Below are 22,400 nucleotides of genomic sequence, written 5' to 3'. Positions count from 1 at the left end.
TTGATACCTTAAAAGATACAACAAGACTTACCCAGACGATAGTAATTCTCTAACAGCTTCACAGAAACATAATAAAAATGATCATTTATAATTTTATGGAACTTCAGAATTTTAGGATATAACTAATATCTTCAAATCCCATATTCAGTCATTGTGGGAAATTGGCAATTACATAAATTTATGAAAATGCAACACAATTTTGAGACTGTTTCCCTGGCAAAAACACCCCTCAGAAAGGGACCTCAAGTTGAACCTGAATGATTTCCCCTTTGTAGTATCCAGGGGATTCACTCTAGCAGATAAACCTCAATTATCACAACTAGGAGAAAAAATTTTTTTGGAATGTGCTAAAAATACCCAATTTCTATGCTGTTGATAATGCCACTTAATTTTTGGTATAGTCGCAGATCCCTATACGTAGGAGGAATTGTCATTCCTTGAAGACACAGGTGAAGTCTCTTAGGTTGTCATACAGAACAAAATAATATTTATGGATATAACTGGGGTTAAAAACCAAATGCTGAGACTTGTGTCAAAATCCTAGGCACTATGATAGTTATGGGTAAAATTCAATGTAATCATAAAGCATAAAATATATTGTAAAAAAGAAATAGTTATGATACTGTTGGGATTGGTAGAGTGCTACGATGTGGTTGTCTTATATGCAATTTGCCTGCCCTTATCAGAGAAATATTTTGCTTGAGATTTGAAATCAATGCAAAAGATAAAGGGAACTTTGGGATTTGATGAATTTTAAATCTTATAGTACATTCACCATTATCATTAAGGTTTTTTTTTTTTTAATTGAAGTGTAGTCAGTTTCAGTGTGTCAATTTCTGGTGCACAGCACAATATCCCAGTCATGCATATACATACATATATTCATTTTCATATTCTTCTCATTAAAGGTTATTACAAGATATTGAATATAGTTTCCTGTGCTGTACAGAAGAAACTTGTTTTTTAATCTATTTTTATATATAGTGGCCAACATTTGCCAATTTCAAACTCCCAAATTTATCCCTTCCCACTCCCTTTCCTGTGGTAACCATAAGACTGTTTACTATGTCTGTGAGTCTGCTTCTGTTTTGTAGATGAGTTCATAGTGTCCTCTTTTTTTAGATTCCACATATGAGTGGTGATAACATATGGTATTTTTCTTTCTCTTTCTGGCTTACTTCAGTTAGAATGACGATCTCTAGGTCCATCCATGTTGCCACAAATGGCATTACTGTATTTTCTATGGCTGAGTAGTATTCCATTGTATAAATCTACCACAACTTCTTTTTCCAGTCATCTGTCGATGGACATTAGGGTTGCTTCCATGTCTTGGCTCTTGTATATAGTGTTAATATAAACATTGGGGTGCATGTATCTTTTCAAATTAGAGTTTCCTCTGGATATATGTCCAGGAGTGGGATTGCTGGATCATATGGTTAGTCTATTTTTAGTTTTTTGAGGCATCTCCATACTGTTTTCCATAATGGCTGCACCAAACTACATTCTCACAAGCAGTGTAGGAGGGTTCACTTTTCTCCACAGCCTCTCCAGCATTTATTACTTGTGGACTTTTTAATGATGGCCATTCTGCTTGGTGTGAAGTGATACCTCATTGTAGTTTTGATTTGCATTTCTCCGATATTAGCTATATTGAGCACTATTTCATATGCCTGTTAGCCATTTGTATGTCTTCACTGAAGAATTGCTTGCTTAGGTCTTCTGCCCATTTCTGGATTGAGTTGTTGTTTTTATTGTTAAGTTGTTTGAGCTATTTATATGTTGTGGAAATTAAGCTTTTGTTAGTTGCATCATTTTAAAATATTTCTCCCATTCTGTAGGTTGTTGTTTTGTTTTGCTATGGTTTCCTTTGCTGTGCAAGAGCTTGTAAGTTTAATTAGGTCCCATTTGTTAATTTTTGCTTTTATTTCTATTGCCTGGGTAGACTGCTCTAGGAGAACATTGCCAAGGTTTATGTCAGAGAATGTTTTGCCTATGTTTTCTTCTAGGAGGTTTATCATGTCTTGTCTTATATTTGTCATTAAACCATTTTGAGTTTATTTTTGTGTATGGTGTGGGGGAGTGTTCTAACTTCATTGATCTTACATGCTGCTGTCCAGTTTTCCCAACACCACTTGCTGAAGAGACTGTCTTTTCTCCATAAGGTTGTTTTAAATAGAGTTTAATAATACTTAATATAGACTCTCAACAAAGAAGATCAATACTGGTGCATTTTACATTTAAATTGACACTGTGGAACCCAACAACCCTAACATTACTCAAGTATTCCTTTTCACTAAAAACTCTCATCTCCTTTCAGTTCCCATGGTTCCTGTGCTATTAGGAAAGTAGTACAGTGAATTAATTAGTCATTTTAATAAAATGTGACTTTCTTAAAAGTTAATTATTAAATGGAAAATCATGGCTGTCAGCAAAATGTTAGCTTTTCCTCTTGATATTAATTTTAAAGTTGATTTGTCATAATAAACGATGGTTGAATACTTTTCATGTTCTTAGGTGTTAGTTTTATTTTAATTCCCATTCTAAAATTAAAGTTTTTAACCCCCCTAATACCAATTCAGAAGATGTAAAACTACTTAAAAACACCCATTTAATCTCCTTATCTTTGTTAAACAGTTATGATTACTAGTTGTGCTAAAGTAAGCTTTCCAGAAAAACCAATGATGATGAATGGGCATGAAATTTGTTCTGTAGCTTTAAAAATAGTTAATTTTTCCAGTTTAGTTAAAAAAAAAAAAACCCTAAGTTCCTTAACATTCAAAGATGTATTTCTGGTGATTCCAGTGATTCCTAGTGCAAATCTACAATTAGGAAAAAATAGTTATGTAAAATTAAAGGCTGATTTTTCAAGCTAGTGAGCATAAAATTTAAAGAGAATAACAAATACACGGATTGTATATCCAACTAAATTTTCTGTTTCCTTACTTTTTAAAACAACTTTATTGAGGTCTAATTTACATGCCATAAGTTATCCATTTAAATAACTATTCAATGATATTTAATAAATATATAGAGTCACACAACCATTTTCACAATCTGGTTTTATTTATCAACTCAAAAAAGATGGAAGTAATAAGCTGGTGGAAGAACCAGCTGGTAGAAAGCCATGTGTAGTGTAGCCCTGGAGAGATGGGAAATAATTCTCCCTCGACAAATAAATGTATCTAAATAATTAGAAGTTTTACTTCAGTTAATGATGCCAACTTAAAAAGTTTTCATTATTAAAAAAAAAAAAGCTAATGACCAAGTCTCATTTAACGATGAAAATTTTAAAAATCAAATGGTAGACTTCTGCTTTCTGCACATAGCTCAAAGTATAAAGAACTTACACAGACAAAAATAGGAAAATACTGATTTTCTGAGTATTTAAAATATTCCCATTCAAAGAGGTAAATTTTTTTATATAAAAGTCAAACTGAAAATCTCAAAATATTGAACAATGGTATAATTTATTGAGACAGTGCTTTTAAGTTATCACCTTAAAATAGACGTGAACAACTGTCTTTACTGAGTAGTTAAACTGTTCTGGTTTCTGGTTTCAGTGAGATTCCATGGACATTGATAAATTCAGTGGTGTTCATGCACCTTTAATTGATTCTACGTGAGACGGGTTCGTGCACCTGGTGAAATTCTAAACAACATTTAAATGGTGTGAGTCTTCAAGAATATAAATTGAGTAGCAGCTGCCTCCAAACACGACTTATTAAAACAGGCTGATTCACAGAATTCTAACACTTCCACATTTGCCCAACTTTTCTGCTTGTCATTTGTTCTCTTTATAATAAAGTAGGTAAAAATAAATAAACACATCATCTTCTAAATTTGAATTTATAGGCTCTGTCCATGTGTGTCATATATTATTTAGATACCTGTATTTTAACATCTTGCATAAAACATGAACTGAAGAAACATGTAAAGAATTTAAATAGGATGCTACGAGCAGCCGCATCCTTAATTGTATGTGACATTTTTCCTATAGATGTTAATTCTTAAACACTAGGAATGCATCTGTGTTCATTTGAATGTCACTGATAAAAGGAATTGGAAAAAACTTACGTGCAATCTTGTGTAGATTGGGCAGGGAAATCTTAAAAAAGAATGAAAAGTGCAGGTAATAATAGGAAAGAAAGAAGGTAAATTGCTTTGATATAGCGTGAGTCACAGAGAAAATTCTGATAAGCACGACTCTTGTTTAGCAAGGAAACCATAGGTTAGTTGAGCTGGACTGGATAGCCTGGAAAAAAAGGACGTCAGGGCATAGGACGGGCTTGATAAAGACACAGCACTGGGGCTGGCCTGGTGGTCTGAGCACGTGGCAGACGGTAACTTCTAAAGACTATATATTCCTAAGAATGGAGAGATGGAGTAGCTTGATTGAAAATCAAAGCAGAGAAGAATTTCAAAGAAACTCTTTATTAGACCTAACCAAGCAGGTTGCTACAAGTAAAATGTGTACATTTATAATTCATAGTACAGTCTGTACACCAAGAAAGTGGTTTCTTATGCTCTAAATAAATGCATGAAGGCTAAAAATACTACACCTTCTAAATGTGAATTTGCAGATCTCTGTCAATGTGTATCATAGGTTGTTTCGCCGCCCCTTTACTTAAACATGAACTGGAGAAACACAGGAGAACTGTGTTCCTTAAGCTCTGGTCTGGTCTTAGTGTGGAGAGAGCCCCCCGTGGAAGCAGGGCTCCTGTTTCCTCACGTAGGGAAACCATTTCTACTTGGTGGTTTATGAGGCTGACACTGTTTACAGGCTTCAAGCATTTTAGCATTTAATTAGACAGGTATATAAAAGAAGAAAATGTAGGTGTATTGCTTGATGACTATTATTGGATGTTTGTATACAGCATTCAGTGAAATGATGGAAAAGCAGTCAAATCTCAGAACTGATCTATTATGACCCCATGAAAGGAACAGATGGCAGGTACTGCGTGAATCCACACTAATGCTTTTGAAGGTTGACAGTGACTGCTCAGTTTCAGGTTTTGAGGCAAACAGGGCTCTAATTACCAAAATGCCCGCCCATGATGATGGGAGAGAGCGCAGCGGGACCAAGCACCTCCATTTTCAGCAACAGCTGCAAACGCTAATTGAACCAAACGGTGCTAATTAAAACTGGAATAGAATAGAGCAGTGACAAAAAGCAAACGGATTCTGTAGGATGACAACTACCCAAAAATGGACCCCGTCTGACAAAGAGTTGGCCAAAGATACCAGATACACAGGAGAATGGGACATAAAGTAGTACCTGTATAAATGAGTGACCGGGACTATGGTGTAGTCTATAGACGGGAAAAGATTTACACTCATAACAGAAAAAAAATTTTTGAAAATTAAAAAATAACTAGCACTAGTTGAAACAGGAATTCCATAACCATTAAATGAAGTCCTCAGAAGGCTTTAGAAGAGCAGTGGGAAGAGACAGCCTTCAAGAGAATCGTGAAAAGAAGTGTAGCGTCTTCAGTAAATATTGATGCAGTTCTCAATTCTTGGATTTCCTGAGGCTGCTTTTCAAGTCCTGGTTTGCAGAGTGATGCTGGCCTTTCCAGAAGACAAGGAATTCATTCCAGAATATAAAGCAACTGCAGGTGGAGCAACTAAGCATGTGATGTTTACTCCAGCTCAGAAAATATATATAGAAAGACTTCACTGATGAAGAAATTAGTGCATTGATGTACATTTTAGGAGATATGTATCTTGTTGCAGATGACTCTCCTCTAGTAGTCCCTCGAGGATTCTTTTTGCTTAGTAGTAATGACAGTAATAAGTAATACTGAAATACAATGCTCCCTAAAATGTAGCCTTCATTTTTAAATAGCCCGTTAATTCTTTAGATATTGTAGCTCTTGCCACTATGAGGATTTATTTCAAAAGGCCTGCTATGTGCTGTAAACGAGATGAAAAACTGGAGACAGCATTTATTGAATCTATATATATATCAGTTAGAGTCTAATCAAGGACAAGCCACACCCAGTATCTGAACAGGGAATTTAGAAATTCTAAACTCTTATGCAATATAGAAATAAAAATCACTGCCTTTTAGGTAGCAACAAAGAAAATAATTATGATAGCTAATGAATTTCATTTTATTAGAAAAAAATTAACCATAAAGTTATCTGTGCTTGATATTTTTAACTCTAGTGATAAGCATCATTGCAGAATGAATATTCGATTTCTCAGAGAAAACCAGAGTGATATCATTTTCAGTGCTGTCTCCCAGGTAAAATTTAGTAGCTATGTGACTGACGATGTTTTGAGATCTTCTGTATGCCATATGTGGAGGTTCATGTTTAATACATAGTATCTCCCAACCTTGCAATTACTCTCCATGTGCATTTTGCTTTAGTTAGGAAATCCTACTGCAGAAAGTCAATGACAGAAGACCAGGCTGATCATTCTAGATCCAGCAAAGACATTCATTACATGAACTCAACTCACCGTCTATCCAAAAACAATCCATGACATTCTCAGTCCTCATTTTTTTTTTAACTACCCCAGATCTTGTACTGGATCAGATAATTTATTCATAAACAGACAACCTTCTACATATTTATTGTAAACCATCATCAAGTCATGCAAAATGAGTTTTCTGTGATGGGTTTTTTGACAGAAATATCCATCATATTTAATGGACCTTCTTAGATTAGAAATTACCAAGTAAAACTTATGCATATCAAATGAAGTAGAAAACTATCATTTTAATTATGCCATCATTAATTATCACCATGTACGTGTAATACCTATTTCTTAACTAGGATAGGTGCAGACTTGGATCACCAGGTGTTCTTTTGAAATCAGTTACAGAAGTCCCAGTGACATGACTCACTGTTGATCCTTGCCTGAGCTCGTCAGTCCTTGACAATGTACCACTCCCTCAAGCTTCTTAAAATTTTAAAACTTCCTAAAAAGTTTATATTCTACTTTTCAGAATAGATCATGAGGCTTTTAAGTCTAATGGTACATGTCTCATTGTCCCCCAAGGACCTGTGTCCTACGTGGTTCATACGTAGTAACTGTTACAGAGCAAAGCCTCGGACAGACTATCACACAGCTAAGCTCATACTCAGAACCAGTCGACTCTTAGATTCCACGCTGATGTCGAGAGACAGCATATGATGGGAGGCACTGTACTCATCATGGATAAGTGGATATTTTTGTTTATCCCCACAGTGATGCTGTGTAGCCACTGTCAACAGCCACTGTAAACGCATGACAATGCAAGAGAAACTAAAGTGCCGCTAGTCCTCGTGGCATTACATGCATTTGAAGAATAGCAGTGGGAAAAGATGGTCAATGGCGGTAATTATCTCTGTGTAATCAAGGCAAAGAGCTTCTGCGTTAAGTAGTGAATTCTGAGTGTTTAAACAATTCCCAGAGCATTCTGGTAGCTCGGTGATTCCCTCAAAGCATTCCTTTATATAAAAATCTATTCTTTTCTAAACATAGCTGAATTTAGAGGAATATTTTGAAGTGTTTTTTTGATACATATTAGATGTTACGTAAACAAGAAGATGAAAGCAATGTGGCATTTTTATTTTTTTAAGGAAAAAAAAGGCACAAAAGCAAATTTATTTATGTTAGATACTGGAAATCTAAACCAACCAACAAACAAAACAGACCTAAAGTATTTCCTCATAGCACGGATCCCCATTTAGCAAAGCTGCAGCGTCAGAACGCATGGTGGTTTTACGGTAGCCATGGCAATAACCGAATTACCTGGCACACCTCAATCCTGCTGTGACCAGTTTGGAAGCTTGGAAAAGACTCTGTAAACCTCTGGTCTCTTTATCATTTAAAAAAATTTGGGGTCAGAAAACAGTAGTGATGTCCAGCTTAAGCAACAGAGCTTCAGTCCTCCATGTACTGGTTATAATGACAAAGCCCAGCCCTTCATAGTTGTGGTCTTAACAAGAAATAAAAAAAAAAAACAAAAACTTGCTACCTGGGAGATGCCTGTGGCATGCCTGCAGAAGGTATATCTTTTATGAAATAGTCTACATCTCATCCCCCAGAAGATCCCCGTCTTCCCTTAGATCCTATACTTCCAGTCGCATGCTGGCAATATTCGTAGATAACATAAATGCACATTTCTAATACAAAGTCATTGTGTATTTGTCCATTCTCCACGTAAAACTTGATTCACTTCCTGTATTTATGTCTGTCTGTTCATATCTATCTTTGTGTATATAACATATACATTTATAATCACACACATTCAGAGTGCAATTGTGAAATGAGTGAATTAATCCTAATGCAGAATTCTGTTTTCCACACTCTCTTCTGATTCCGTGATAATAGAGTTTTAGGTCTAAAGATACTCTGAATCCAGTTTCTAAAAGCTGAGCATCTCTCCCCTGGAGTCCGATAGCACCCTTGTAAGTGGTGTTCCTACTCTAGGTTCTCCTGACTCGCCTGAGCCCTCATAATGCTCAGCCTCTTAACCCTAAACCTGGTACAAGCAGGTCTGCAGGTTTCCCCAGTTAATGGAGGCACAAGAGGGACAGGGATACACACAGGTGCTCAAGGACACGCTCACAGCCACGGCGGCTTGATGCGGTGACGCTGAGCGTCGTTCCTAGGAAGGAGTTGACGGTGCCCCCTTCGCTGCCTCCAGAGCAGCTCCCTGCAAAATAAACGCCAAATGTCATATTTGCTTTTTGCCTTTTTTTTTTCCTGTAAAAGCAAAAATCCTCCTTGGATTTCTTTCAGTTAGCAAAAACATGTCCTTATGTAGGTCTTCCGTAAAAGCAAAGTGGCATAAAGTGAACTTTTGAAAAGCAGGGGATAGCTGATCTTTTTTTTCCAGATTTCTAGGGTACAGCAGAAAACTAAAGTAAAAACAGGGGGCTTTGAGGAAAATAACCTCCAGATCATTGATTCCATCTTCTGTCGTGTGCACCCATATCTGTGTTCTGCGGACGCCTCTTATTGGCTTTTGTTCTTTCATATGATTTATTTTAATCAAATTTTTATGACAGACAATATTGAAATGCAAAGGATAAATTAAACTTCCTTAATGTTATGCTTCGTTGTCGATTCAACTTATGTCCAAATAGATGGTGATTCTTACAAAATGAAAATGATTTTGTTTCATTCAGTCTCTGGGAAGGAATGTTCTTTGCAGCTAAGCAGTTTGTACAGACCTGGGCTTGGAAGAGGTTTAGTAATAGGAGAGACAGAGAGTTATACAGCTGACCCTTGAACAACGTGAGTTTAAACTGCCTGGGTCCACTTATACACAGATTTTTTTTTCCCAGCAGTAAATACTACAGCACCGCGTGATCCATGGTTGGTTGAATCCGCTGATGCAGAGGGCTGAGTGTGAACTTTACATGATTAACTCAGTGGATGGTCAGTGCCACTGAACCCTGGCTTGTTCAAGGGTCAACTGTATTTACAAACATCTTGAGTATGACCAAAAACACAGGAGTTCAGGCCCAGTGTTCTGTGTGGATTTCTATTACACTTTACTGAAATTTAAGATGATATATCTACTTCCTCTGCATCCATTCTAGCAGAGGAAGTAAATATAGAGTAAAGCAGATAAAGTAATAAAGTAAAGTAGATATAGAAATAGTTCCCAAACCATCAAAATCTGTCACTACTTGTTCACTGTTCATTCACTAGTGTCTGGGAAAAAGCTTGGCTTGTTGTAGTCTCACAGTAGTTACAGAAGGATGAATGAATGAGTGAATGGAATGGATGATGATTTACTCGTAATCCAGATGCTTCCCGCACATTAAGTGTCTAATAGATGTTTTCTGGGCTGATTCTGGTTCTTGTGTCCAAACTGCAGAATCCCAGGTTGATGATCAAATACATATTGAGCAGGAAATCAAAGCACAGCTTTAGTTAGTTTACTTATTTAACCAATTGCTAGTTTGTATTTTCTGGGGAAAATAATGTATATTTTAATACATGTGTATTATTCTAAGAGATGCTGTTGTGTTAGACATCTGCTGTTGTCTTAGTGCCATCAATTCATCCATTTTAATCTCTAAGTTAGAATGTATGACTATTAAAATGGACATTTTACAAATGTTTTTTAAAAACCAAGATTTTCAGTGTTGAAAAAACTTATTTATATATTTACTTTTTAAAATTTAGTGTCAGCTTTATCAACTTGCTTTTTTTAAATTATTTACTCCAGCTGGGAGAATGGATAATACATATTTGGGAAATTATGAAAAGACAGAGAAAAGGTACTGGCAACATTTTGATTCCAACATTAGGAGATTTAAAAAATGGACTAGAGGGAGATTGTACAAGTTTTATCGTATATGTTCAAAGATTGGACTTCCTCCTCATTTCCAGCTCCATATATTTTAAACAACATGTCTGTAGCCAAATTATGATTCTGAGCCAAGCAAATACTGCAGTGGAAAGGTCATTCTGCAGAAATAATAGTATTTTAACTTTTCTCTGAGTGAGTCAATGCCATGATGCTGATCCCTTCCCCACTCAGATAAGAGGAGATAAAGGAAATTGTATTACAATTTTAATATTTCCTTTGTCACTTTGAATAAAATCCATTAATGCCTGGGCTTTTACAAAGATGTCCTACGTGAACAGAAAATACAGCCAGGTTATTAGCCAAATGTAATTGCCTGATGATAACAGACTCTTTGGAGTCTCTGTTTGACACTTATTTAACTTCAAAAAGACTATCAGTTAGGAGACCACATTTAAAGCAAGTGGGAGAATTATGCATGGACACTCTTAACAAAAGGCGACATTTTCATAGAATAGTACATATCATCTTTAGAATACCAAACTCCTACTTTAGTATTGTTTAGAAATGAAAGGACTTAATATTTTTTGTGTCCCCAAGTGCCGAAAAACATGAGGTCACTAAACGTACCCGAACCTCACATGCTGTGCAGATTGTATAACCACAGTCACATCGCCCCTTCCCCTGGTGAATCTGTGCAAACAATTCAGCTGATGCCTATAAAATGAGGTGTGTGTGTGTTAAGTGTTCCCAGTAATGAAACATACGAATTAGAACACTGAAAGTGTCACTGGCTTTGTAAGTCAGATACTTAATTTTGAAGTACCTAATCCAGAGCATCTTGTGTTCAGAGATACCATTCATATTTGGATTCCCAGTGGGGAAGGGAGCGCAGATTGGACAGGAGACTCATGGAAGCACACTGACTCCCCCAGGAAGCTGAGCCCAAGCCTTTCTCTCTACAGGATGCCTGTGTAGGTTCTGAGGCATTTCGCTGTGACAGGCGATCTTCTAAATCCATACTAGACATTGTATCATGAGTTCGGGCAATCCTTTAAGTATGAGTTTCCTTTTTTTTTTTTTTTTTGAGTTTCCTCTTTTATAAACACATATAATAGTGTGTTAGGGGAGAAGTTCTCATGAGTTCTACTTAACAAGCTTCTGCTTCTTTGCACTTCTTTTTTTTCTGTAAAAGAGGGAAATTAATCTGAGTGGTCTGATGGGAAAACTCCACATTCAATAGAGACACTATAGTTTCAGAAATTAGTTTGAAATGATGAGTTTCTTCCTCTTGTGCCACGTCCCCTATTGTTGCTTTTTCACGGCCGGGCATCCTGCTCATCATTGGATAAACTGTGACGGGCACAACGCTGTGGTCCGTGTTCTATGCGTCTTGGGGTCTCTGTGTCTCTCTCTCCCTTACAATCAGATGAGTAAACTGACCCCTGACCTGTCTCTCGGGGACAGACTTGGAAGTTATCTCCCTTCTCTCCACCCCATTCCATAATGATAGATGAAAACCCCTGCTTCATCGTGCTCCTTTTACCATCCATGCGCTGGACTGCAAGAAACAAGCGAGAATCCTAACCTTGGGCGAGGTTACCAAAAGTGAAAAAAAAACCAGAAACCTTAATAGTTTACACTTGAAGTTGGTGCAGTTCTCTCAAGCCACAAAAATTAAATGGGCAACGTTTTCTAAGCATTAGTTTGAGGTAAGTTTTATTCTAAAATCATTTCATGTTATGCTTTCATTTTCAAATCTAATTTCAGATTGATGCAATACTTTAATTTTCTAAGAGAGTTCATAGGGTCTGTATTTTTGCAGCAGAACAGTTTTAGACTTGAACAAACAGGGAAGTATCTTCTGAGGGTATCTGGAAGAACACCTCAGAACCTTGTAGAGAAGAGCCCCAGTTCCAAAAGGAGTTCTAGCTGCAGCTTCCAGAACTGTTGAACGGCCTAACATGTCCTATCAGGGTGGATTAGAACTGTGAACCATTCTAGCCCGCCTGTCTGGGGAGGGAGCACCCATTCTTCTTTTCAAGCCTCTGCTTGGATGCTCAGCCCAGACATAGATATGACCTATGACCTCCGCCATCTGCCTTCAATTTTCTAAACATCCAACCGCATACACTATTTCCCAATATCCCACGGAAACCATCTTTTGTCCCCTTGCCATGCCTTCTGCATTCTCTCCTCTTGTCTTTGCTAAAGGTACCATCTTTCCATTTACCCAGAACTTTCTTACACCAGAAATTGACACAACATTGTGAACTGACTGTAACTCAATTTAAAAAAAACAAACAAAACTTTTTGACACTTAAGTGCATGGTCCCATCTTACCTCCTGCACACATCATTTCTTTTACTTTTTTAAATAAAAAAGACAGGCATTTTTATGTAGGCCAGTGACATTCTTTTTTTATTTTTTAAAACATCTCTATTATGGTATGATTCCCCCACAGTAATCTACACATATTTCAGATGTACAATTTGATGAATTTTGATAGATGTCTACACCCATGAAACCACCACCACAATCATGATAGCTCTTTCCATCATTGAGACTGTCCAGTCCACCTAGATCATCCTGTCTCTGAATTCCTATAACAGCTATTCTATATGTATGACACAGAATAACCTATTTCTCCATGGTATCTCTTCTAATTCTGCCTTATGGCAGTTACTGGAGTGTGACTGAAAATTACACATCTGTAACTTCTCTACCTACAAAGGAACTCTTTGAATGCTTCAAATGAGGGTCTAGAATACAGCTTCACTGTACAGTGACACTACTGATAGTTATTTTGAAGTTGTGACTCCAGACAATATATTTCTAAGTTTTTTTGATAAACCACCTTCACTGTTATGTCACATATGTGAGCGTCAGGTACAAGGTCTCATAGTCAACATAGGAAGAGAATTGTTGCATGTCTGTTAATTATACACTAAGATAATACAGTTCTTTAAATATCAGCAATAAGAACTAACGTTTATTAAAAAGGAACAATGGGCCCAAACTATTTCCCATTTTTAGGGTGAGGAATCTGAAGCTTAATAAAGCTTAATTCATTTCTCTTAAGTTGTACAAAGGAGGAGGCAGGACTCAAACCCAGGTCAGACTCTCTTTAAAATATTTGCTTCTCCTTGAAAACAGTTACCTAGCAAATAAATGTGTTGATTGATAGAACACAGGGCACCATGTCTCCTGCCAGCACTTCAAGCCACTACATCTAAAACCCAAGACGATGTTTACACTATTGGCCATCACTTACTGGTGGCAACATGGAGAACTATTATCAACCCACTTTTGTAGATGAAGAAACTAAATGATCAAATAGCCAAAGAGCATGCCTGCTCTAGCTATACAGTCTAGGGTCTTTCCAGGATTCTATGCACTTGTCCCAACAAATCATGTGCTTCCTGTACCTCAAAGGCCTTTTCTCAACCTCGCTTACCTGGTGATTGCCTCTTCATCCCGGAAAGACTAACCACATATCACTTTCATTACGTAGTTTTTCCTGAACACTTTCTCTGCAAAGAGCGTGTTTTATTTATTCGTGTGTTGTCAGCATCCAGCAATTCCATAATAAGCTCTTTGGCTAAAAATGATCCTGTAATTTCGATGTTGTTTACTTGTTTGAAGTTCGCATTACTTTTTCCTTATTTTTATTTATTTGTGGCAAAAATCTCTCTTAGTCACAGCTTTCAAATTTGGAATAGGGCTTTTTTCCCCTTTAAACATTCAGGAATATTTTCCCTCAGTGAGAAACAAGAAATTGGCATCGTACCAAGTAGGCTGAATGAGCAAGAACGCACCTGGCAAACTCAAATCATCTTATTTTATACTTAGTTTATACTTCTGCTGTGAAAAGCTGCAGTGGTCACATCGTAGCTGGGGACAGAATGATTATGCAAATTCAATTTTAATTCCTTACTGTCTTGTATCAACTATGTTGATTCTTTCGCTGATAGAGAAGCCTAATGTGTCCCTTGGCTATATACGTCATGTAAGAAGGACATCTATTTTAATTATCTCTCTCTTGATGTTCCTTCATTTACAGACTTAACAATTAAGCTTGCATATATGTCAGTGGTTTTGCCAGATCATTATAGGCAGTTGATTTTAAATATAGAGACACTGTTTTATAAATATAGAATTAAATTTAACAAGACCATGAATGCTTTAAAATACACTTACACGGGCATATTCTAAGAGCCAAAACCCTAAAAATATTATCTATCATAAATAACTACATAAAATATTTCAAATATTGTCACTAGCTCTTGGCTGAGATGTAAGATTCTTATCGTCAAAATAATCAACAGCAAACTAAAATGTACCAGGTTCCTGCAATGCCTAACAATTATGTTACATTTTATATATTTTATACATTTCACTGTCAGAAAAACTCGGTATAGTAGATATGATATTCATATTACAGGTACAGAGTGGGAGCTGATATTAACTTCTTAAAATCACACATCTTCTAAGTAACAAACTGGGTATGTTGGACTTACAGATCTCTGCTTGCCTTATGTCCTCAGGATATTAGAGAAAATGTGACACAGTTGTAAGACTTATTAAAACAGTTTTTATTTTTGTTTTCTATTTGTATGTCATGAGCATAAAGACTGACTCTGAGATTCTTTTTTGGAAATATGACCCTTAAAATGGTCACTTAGGCTAGAAACAGACACCATCCCTCCAATCCCCATTATATTTTTGCTAGAGGAAGTGTAAGTGCAGTTAAAACCTCTTGGTTAGCAATACCACCAACAGTGCTGAAAATGACAATCTGTATGTCACAGAGCAAGGTTAATGAAATAACTGTTAACAGTTAATAGTTCTTAAACATTTCCAAACAGAAGTGAGTGTGAAATGGTGGATCAATAAATTAAAGCTTTCAATGTTAGTTTTTTTATTTTTTGTTTTAAATGTGTGTGAGTGTTGATAACTGAGAGGCACTTCAAAAAAATGTTTCTTCTGTATAGCACAGGGAACTGTATTCAACATCTTGTAATCTTTAATGAAAAAATATGAAAACGAATATATGTATGTATATGCATGACTGATGCATTGTGCTGTACACTAGAAATGGACACATTGTAACTGACTATTTCAATTTATAAAAAAAAAGAAAACAGCAGGTCACTCTTTGCCTTAGGGAAGAGAGAATTTGTATTGTTGAGATACATTTTGATATTATACTCCTGAAGCAAAAATGTCCGCTGGTCAAATTTTAAATAAGCTAATCCTTGGTTTATAGTAATTAAGAAATGCCCCATAATGCCATAAATAATAAAGATACTTATGATTTTTGTTGATAATCAAAACTTCTCTTGACAAAAATACATTGATTTCCAAAATTCCTTTTGTAGGAAAACACTTGAGCTGAATGTAAACTGAATATAATTTAATTTCTTGCTGTTTTATTCAAAAACCTTTGTTTAGTTAATGTAACTTCCTTGATAGAACCTTATGCTTTTAAACAGATCACATATAAAAATGATAGGGAATGTGAAATTTCAAAAATATAGTTGAATGTGGTATAAATTAATACAAAACATCAAGGGTTAACAATGGAAAGGACGATAAAATGCCATTTATTAAAATTACCAATCATAAACCTGAAGTCTATGCTGTTTATATTTTAACAGTTAAAATTTCAAGCCAGAAAATTGTTGCACAATCTTAGTGTTGAAAGACTATATAAATTTTCTATGTTCAAATATTAAATGTAAATTTTGTAAGTTTAAAAGCAAGATAAAAAACAAAATCATAGGTAAGAAACCAAGTCTAATTTTAATTGATGGTCATATCTGTGACAGATTGTTTGCAATAATTAGAAAATATTCTCAATGAAAAGTAGATTTCTTTAATTTAGTGCTTACAGTGTCACAGGGGTACCTCTCACATGTGTGAATCTCAATTTGTCTGCATAACATAGGCAATAACCATACTCCATAAAACCCACCAGGTGCAGGGGGCAGCTCAGAGAAGGAGTTAAGGGTGGCCATTTTTAAAGTTTGTTGCCAAGTGGTCTTCTTATAGGATGAGGTCATGTTGCTGCTTACACATCTCGTGCCTGTGGGAGGTGTGAAAAGTGTACAGAGGACAGTTGGTCACCAGGCAGGTTCTTAGCATGAAACTCTGTTCCAAAGCCTTGCCGTGTAAATAAGATTTTTGTGAGTCTTTCTTGTAGAATGTTATAAGAATACAGTGAATTTTATGCTTGTATTTGGCATGTGGAGACAATTGGAGACAATTTCCAGAAACACCTTTGAGTCATCTCAACTCAGCACTGCGTGATCCAGTGGGAAGGCAGGGACGTGGAAGGCATGATTATCCATTGGTTAAGCCATATACGTATATACAGTCAAACACCGAGTCAACCCTATTTTGCTTTCAAAGCAATATATTAACAGTTTAAAATCATTTAGATATTATATAAATGTGCTATGTCACATGATACGGGACAGACTTTCTGCTTTTCCAAGCAAAATGAGATGATTAAAATAAATATGATAAAGCCATGGGTGCTACATAAAATAGAATAGAAAATGAGGTGAAATAATAAAGTTAATTATTGAGGCACTAATATAAATCATTAAACACACAGATAGGAAAAACTCAAGTAATTGAACGTAATTTCACCTACATTCTTAGGTTATCTGAAAAGAGGAAAACCTTTGTGTAGAAGAACAACATTATCTGATACTCATGATCTACAAATAATGAAGTTGGAAAGGTAGAAATTCCAGAGGGCAGAGATAACAAAACTAGGGTAACAAAAAAAAAAAGACAGTATTTAAGTTTTTCTATTCCGCTTTTAAACTTTGCAGGATGACAATCTTATAAGAAAAGACATCCTCTAAAAAAAAAATGATGGTTAATGCACATAAGATGCCAAAATATTAATAAGTAAACAGAAATACCATTTCTTTCCTTTATTGCTTTTGTGAGTCAAGGGAAAACTGAAGTTTGTTTTGGCTTTAGCATGTATGGGCTCACACGAACAGCCAGTATACATCTAGAAAACATTCTCAGACCAGGAATCTGGCACAAATAACCTACAGGAAGGACACGCTGAATAGATTAACTTATAATGATCTATCTTGTAGATTAATATATGTAACTTTAGATTTTAGTTCTCTCTAAAATCATGTGTCAGAACAATACATAATCTTCTTTGTACACATAGACTACCTGAGCTTTTGAATACATCATATAGGCAGGACCAAAGCTATCAAAAGTTGGACCCAGGGCCCTGCGACAGCGGCAGTGACTTCTAGCTGCGTTGCCAGAGCAAACGGGAAACTGCAGAGGCGGGAGTTTGTTCAGCTACACTTTCAGCATCTCTGTTTCCGACCACAAGTGATAGTTACATCTAACGTAAACCTTAATGGGCATCATATAAGGGGCCTCTATTTCGTGCTGGTGCCGCGCAGTGAGACAGTAGTGGAATAAGGAAGGCTGGGATGTAGGCAGGATGCTGCTATGGCCGGAATGTTTGTCGCTCCCAAAACTCACATGTTGGAACCCTAAGGCCCAATGTAATGTCTTAGAAGGTAGGTCCTTTGGAAGGTGATGAGGACAGGAGAGTGGAGTCCTCATGAAGGAGATTGGTGCCCTCAGAGTAGAGACCCCACAGTGCTCCTCGCCCCTTCCGCCGCAGGAGGATACAAGAAGTCTGCCATCAAAAGAGCCCTCCCCCGCTCCAGGTTGGCACCTTCATCTTTGGCTTCCAGCCTCCAGAACTGTGACAAATAAATGTGGGGTTTTTTGTTTGTTTATAAGCCACCTAGTTTGTGGTAGTTTGTTGTAACAGCCCGAACAGATTAAGACAGATACAGAAGTCGGGGTGTTGAATGTTTTTTTCAGGAATGAAAGCAGAAGGAAAATGGGATGGGCTGTAATTCATGCTAGCTGGTCTTTCCTGCCCCCCAGGATAGAAACAAACAAATAACAAGCAAAAGGAAAAAATGATATATTTTTAACAATACTAATGTTTTATCAATTTTCATCTTTTTTTTTAACAATCTTTAGATTGAAGAACACTATCATACTGTCACTAGAATGTTTTTTAAACACTAAATAGAATAGTTTGAAGCAAGAAATGTTAAAAATGTTTATGAAGTTCTGATGTGAAGGCTATATATTTTATTTACTTTTTGTAGTTTTATAGTAAGTTTTATTTTTTTAACTTTTTTTATTGTTATAATCATTTTACAATGTTACATTCCAGTGTAGAGCACAATTTTTCAGTTATACATGAACATATAGATATTCATTGTCACATTTTTTTCTCTGAGAGAGGCTATATATTTTAGATAAAGAAAATACAGCTAGGAAATGGATGAGTTGTAATACAGCTGAGTCTGAAAGGCTGAGTGAGTTAATAAAAATTAACAGTGAGATCCTGTGTTCTAGTGGGACATCCACAAGCTACTCTTTGGTTTAATCCAGAAAACATGGATTCTTTACTTTTTGCAGTTCTGTAGCTCTTTCTTTCTCTCGCTGCCTCCCTGAAAAATAATTTCGTACGCTCAGTCATGACACAGTGTAATTTCCTTACAGATGGGAGCTTGTCTTCTGAAGAAATTAGAACACATTGAACAGATTCTCACCCATAATAAAAAAGCTATCAGGATGTCTAAATGCAATTAATATACTTAAGGAAATAGATACAACATACGTTCTGAACATAAACATCATGTCCCTTTATAGAAAAAACATGTTAAGAAAAAAATTAGATACCACTTTACAAAAAAAGATTGAGTGGTAGAGTTACTAGTCCCTCAATGTTTTACTTTCCTTGAATTGTCAAACTGCTTTCAAGGGATTTGAAAATAATTATTTCAGTAAAAAGATGTAGACCTCCTGAACTTGCATAATTTCCCATAAGAAAAATTTAAATCAGAATTATGTAAGTACATCACTACAAATCCAGTTGGCCCCGAGGCAATGCTTGGAAAGAAATAAGGATGCAGAAAGCCACAAAAACCAGGTTAGTCTCAAGCCCTACTGGTCCTCAGCAATCTTCCTTTCCTTGGTGGTCGTTTGGAGGAAGACCACAAGTGCATAAACCATGCACGGCGTTGACAAGATTTAAAAGTAAAAAGTGGTAGAATATTTTACCGAGAACCCAAGCACAGCGTAAGAAGATGAAAGGGAAGAAATGCACTAAATTAAAGGTGAGAGAGGCTGAATAGTGTCTAACCAGTTTAGGGCTGGCCGTCAGTGAAAGCCAGTGGTGCACGGGAGGAAATAATGAGCAGCAAGGCTAAGATTACTCGAGTGTGTGGTCGGCGTTTATCACAGCGTTTGTGTGGATGGAAGTTTTTCCTCTCTCAGCAAAGATCCTGGGAAGGGATTTTTAGAAGCCCTTTAGATTCCCTGGCCAAACTATGGTTCTCAGCCATGATATTTTTATATCATCACAAATCATGGAAGCCATAAAGTAGCTTCTGCCATCTCACTGTTGTCTATCCAGTATCCTGCCATTTCCTGTTGATCACTTAATATGGACTCTTACTCATATTTGCATCTACTTTTTGCTGCCTTGCCACCCTCTCCGACACACAATGACTCACTAACACAGCCAAACGTCAGTGACCACATCTATCTTGTCTCCTCTGTCCCCAGAGTATTTGTGAATTAATAACGAAAAATTAGAACAGGAATTTTTATGCATAGGTGTTTATTGCAATAATACAATATTTAAACATTGGAAAGGAGAAAAATTGTTTAACAATAGATGAACTTCAAATAGTAGTATATTTATACCTTATTATGCATTCATCAAAATGCTATTTTAATAATGTTTTCAAATAGCAAAATATTTAAAATAAAATTTTGGAGGAAAAGGAGGGTTAAATCTGCATAGACATAATTGTGGTTATATGGTATACATAATTATATGATTAGCATGTAGCTATATACTTAGCATATGTATAAGACCATGAGACAGACAGTATGAATGGTCAGAGAGGATGTGAGCAGACGTCACATGCACCAGTATGGACCCCGGAGTCAGGCTGCCTGAATGTGAATCCCAGTTTTGCCCCTTAATGAGCAAATTACTTAACCTTGCTGTTCCTCAATTTCCTCCTTTGTGAAATGGGGAAAATAAATATACGGATGATGTTGGGATTAGATAAGTGAATTTCTACTTAGAACAATATATAACAGAGTAAATACACAATTCTTAGCTATTATGATCATCTAAATATACACACATGTTGTAAGTACACAAAATGAACTTAGGCATACACACAGACAACTGCAAAACTATGCAACATTGAGCAAAATGTTATCAGTGAGTATTTCTGACTTTTGAGATGGTGGAAAAAAACTTTTGTGTTTATTTACTTTTTTTTTCCTTTTTTTTTTTTTTCCATTTTCTATATCTTTCTGGAATGAGTAAATGTTTTTATAATCAGAAATAAAAAAATTTTTTGTATGGTATTTAAGAACAGATGAACTGAGTTACACACACATATAATACATATACTTAAAATACAACATCTTATTAAAATATAACATTGCTTAAAATAGTGCTCAGCACATAGGATGCATTCTTGGAGCATTTATTAAATTAATATAAATGGTAATTGAGGAACTGGACACAGTAATTAGTAACTAGAGGATATTCAGCCCAAGAGATTTGCGGGAAAGGCAGTTAAAGGAAAAAAGTGAAATTGTAGAAGAAACAGTATCAGTCTAGCAAAGTTTGAGTTCTATAATCCTAAGACTTAGGTATGTTTGATAGGCAGCATTGAAGAAGCCAGTACAAAAGGAAAGTTAGAAAATCTATGAAGTGAGGAAATAGGCTTCATGGCCAAATTCAGATTCCAGATAAGCTAGGGAAAATAGAGTAAAATAGGATAAATTTGTTGTAAAGAGGAAAAACTTTGACACGATCCTAGAATAAGGAATGTAGGGCTGGGTGTATGTATGTAAAAGTTTGTATTTAAAAAAGCAAAAAAATGACAGTTCTATTTTTGAGTTTTTGAGGAAGCTTCATACTGTTTCCTGTAGTGGTTGCACCAATTTACATTCCCGTCAACACCCTTTTCTCCACATCCTCACCAACACTTGTTATTTCTTGGCTTTTTGACAATAGCCATTCTGACAGGTGTGAGGTGACATCTCATCGTGGTTTTGATTTGCATTTCCTTGATAATCCAGTAATTCCACTCCTGGGTACCTATCCAAAGAAATTGAAAACACATTCAAAAAGATATATGCATCTCAGTATTCATAGCAGCATTATTTGCAATGGCCAAGATATGGAAGCAACCTAAGTGTCCATCAACAGATGATGGATAAAGAAATTGTGAGATACACACACACACACACACACACAATGGAGTATTAATCAGCCATAGAAAAGAATGACATTGTGCCACTTACAACAACATGGATGGACTTAAAGGGCATAATGCTTAGTGAATAAGTCAGACAAAGACATATGCTATATATTTTTACTTATACATGGAATCTAAAAAAACAAACGAATATAACAAAACAGAAGCAGACTCACAGATACAGAGAACTGGTGGTGACCAGAGATGAGAATGAGCGAGGGGAGGGGCAAGATAGGTGAAGAGAATTAAGAGGTACGAACTACGAGGTGTAAGTTACAGGGAGGTACTGTACAGCACAGGGAACACAGCCCATATTTCATGATGACTTTGCATGGAGTAGAATCTATAGAAGTATCAAGTCACTGTGTTGTACCCCTGAAACTAATATTGTAAGTCAACTATACTTCAGTAAAAATAAATAGAAAATAAAAGGCACACATTTAAAGCAAACTTTGCTAGATTTTAATTGAATTCCAGCCTGATGGCTCTAAGTAACTACTGTGGGCAGTGGGCTAAGTAGTGGTAAAGACCCTCATCTATAAAGGTCCAGTGCTGACACTGGTCTAAACCAACATGCTTCAGAAATGATAACTCACGGAGGGGTGTGTGTGTGTATATACATACATATATGCACATACACACACACCACACACACGAAGAAAAAACATAAAAGCAAGGCTGGAATTTCACAGGGTGCGTCATTTAGGAACATTTCACTCCCACTTAGATTTCCCCAATACAGTCCTTCTGTAGCCAGTTACATAACTGTT

At 36.1% G+C, this 22,400-nt stretch overlaps 1 protein-coding gene across 9 annotated transcripts in view; it reads right to left on the bottom strand.

Moving 5' to 3' along the window:
• Window positions 1-18,386: 18,386 nt before the first annotated feature.
• CCDC102B (coiled-coil domain containing 102B) overlaps window positions 18,387-22,400 on the bottom strand; it is a 318,630-nt gene continuing 314,616 nt past the window's right edge. For 5 of the 9 annotated variants that reach the window (XM_074355387.1, XM_074355386.1, XM_074355385.1 and 2 more), the window contains one exon: window positions 18,389-21,470. In XM_074355387.1, the coding sequence (XP_074211488.1) occupies window positions 21,349-21,470 (122 nt within the window). In that variant the 3' untranslated portion in view covers window positions 18,389-21,348. Of the gene's footprint in view, window positions 21,471-22,400 lie in introns of all 9 variants that reach the window. The other 4 variants (XM_074355384.1, XM_074355390.1, XM_074355391.1 and 1 more) reach the window with 3 other exon arrangements.

This window comes from Camelus bactrianus, chromosome 30 (assembly GCF_048773025.1).
Source record: "Camelus bactrianus isolate YW-2024 breed Bactrian camel chromosome 30, ASM4877302v1, whole genome shotgun sequence".
NCBI classification, from domain to species: Eukaryota; Metazoa; Chordata; class Mammalia; order Artiodactyla; family Camelidae; genus Camelus; species Camelus bactrianus.
This window is presented reverse-complemented; position numbering and strand designations above follow the sequence as displayed.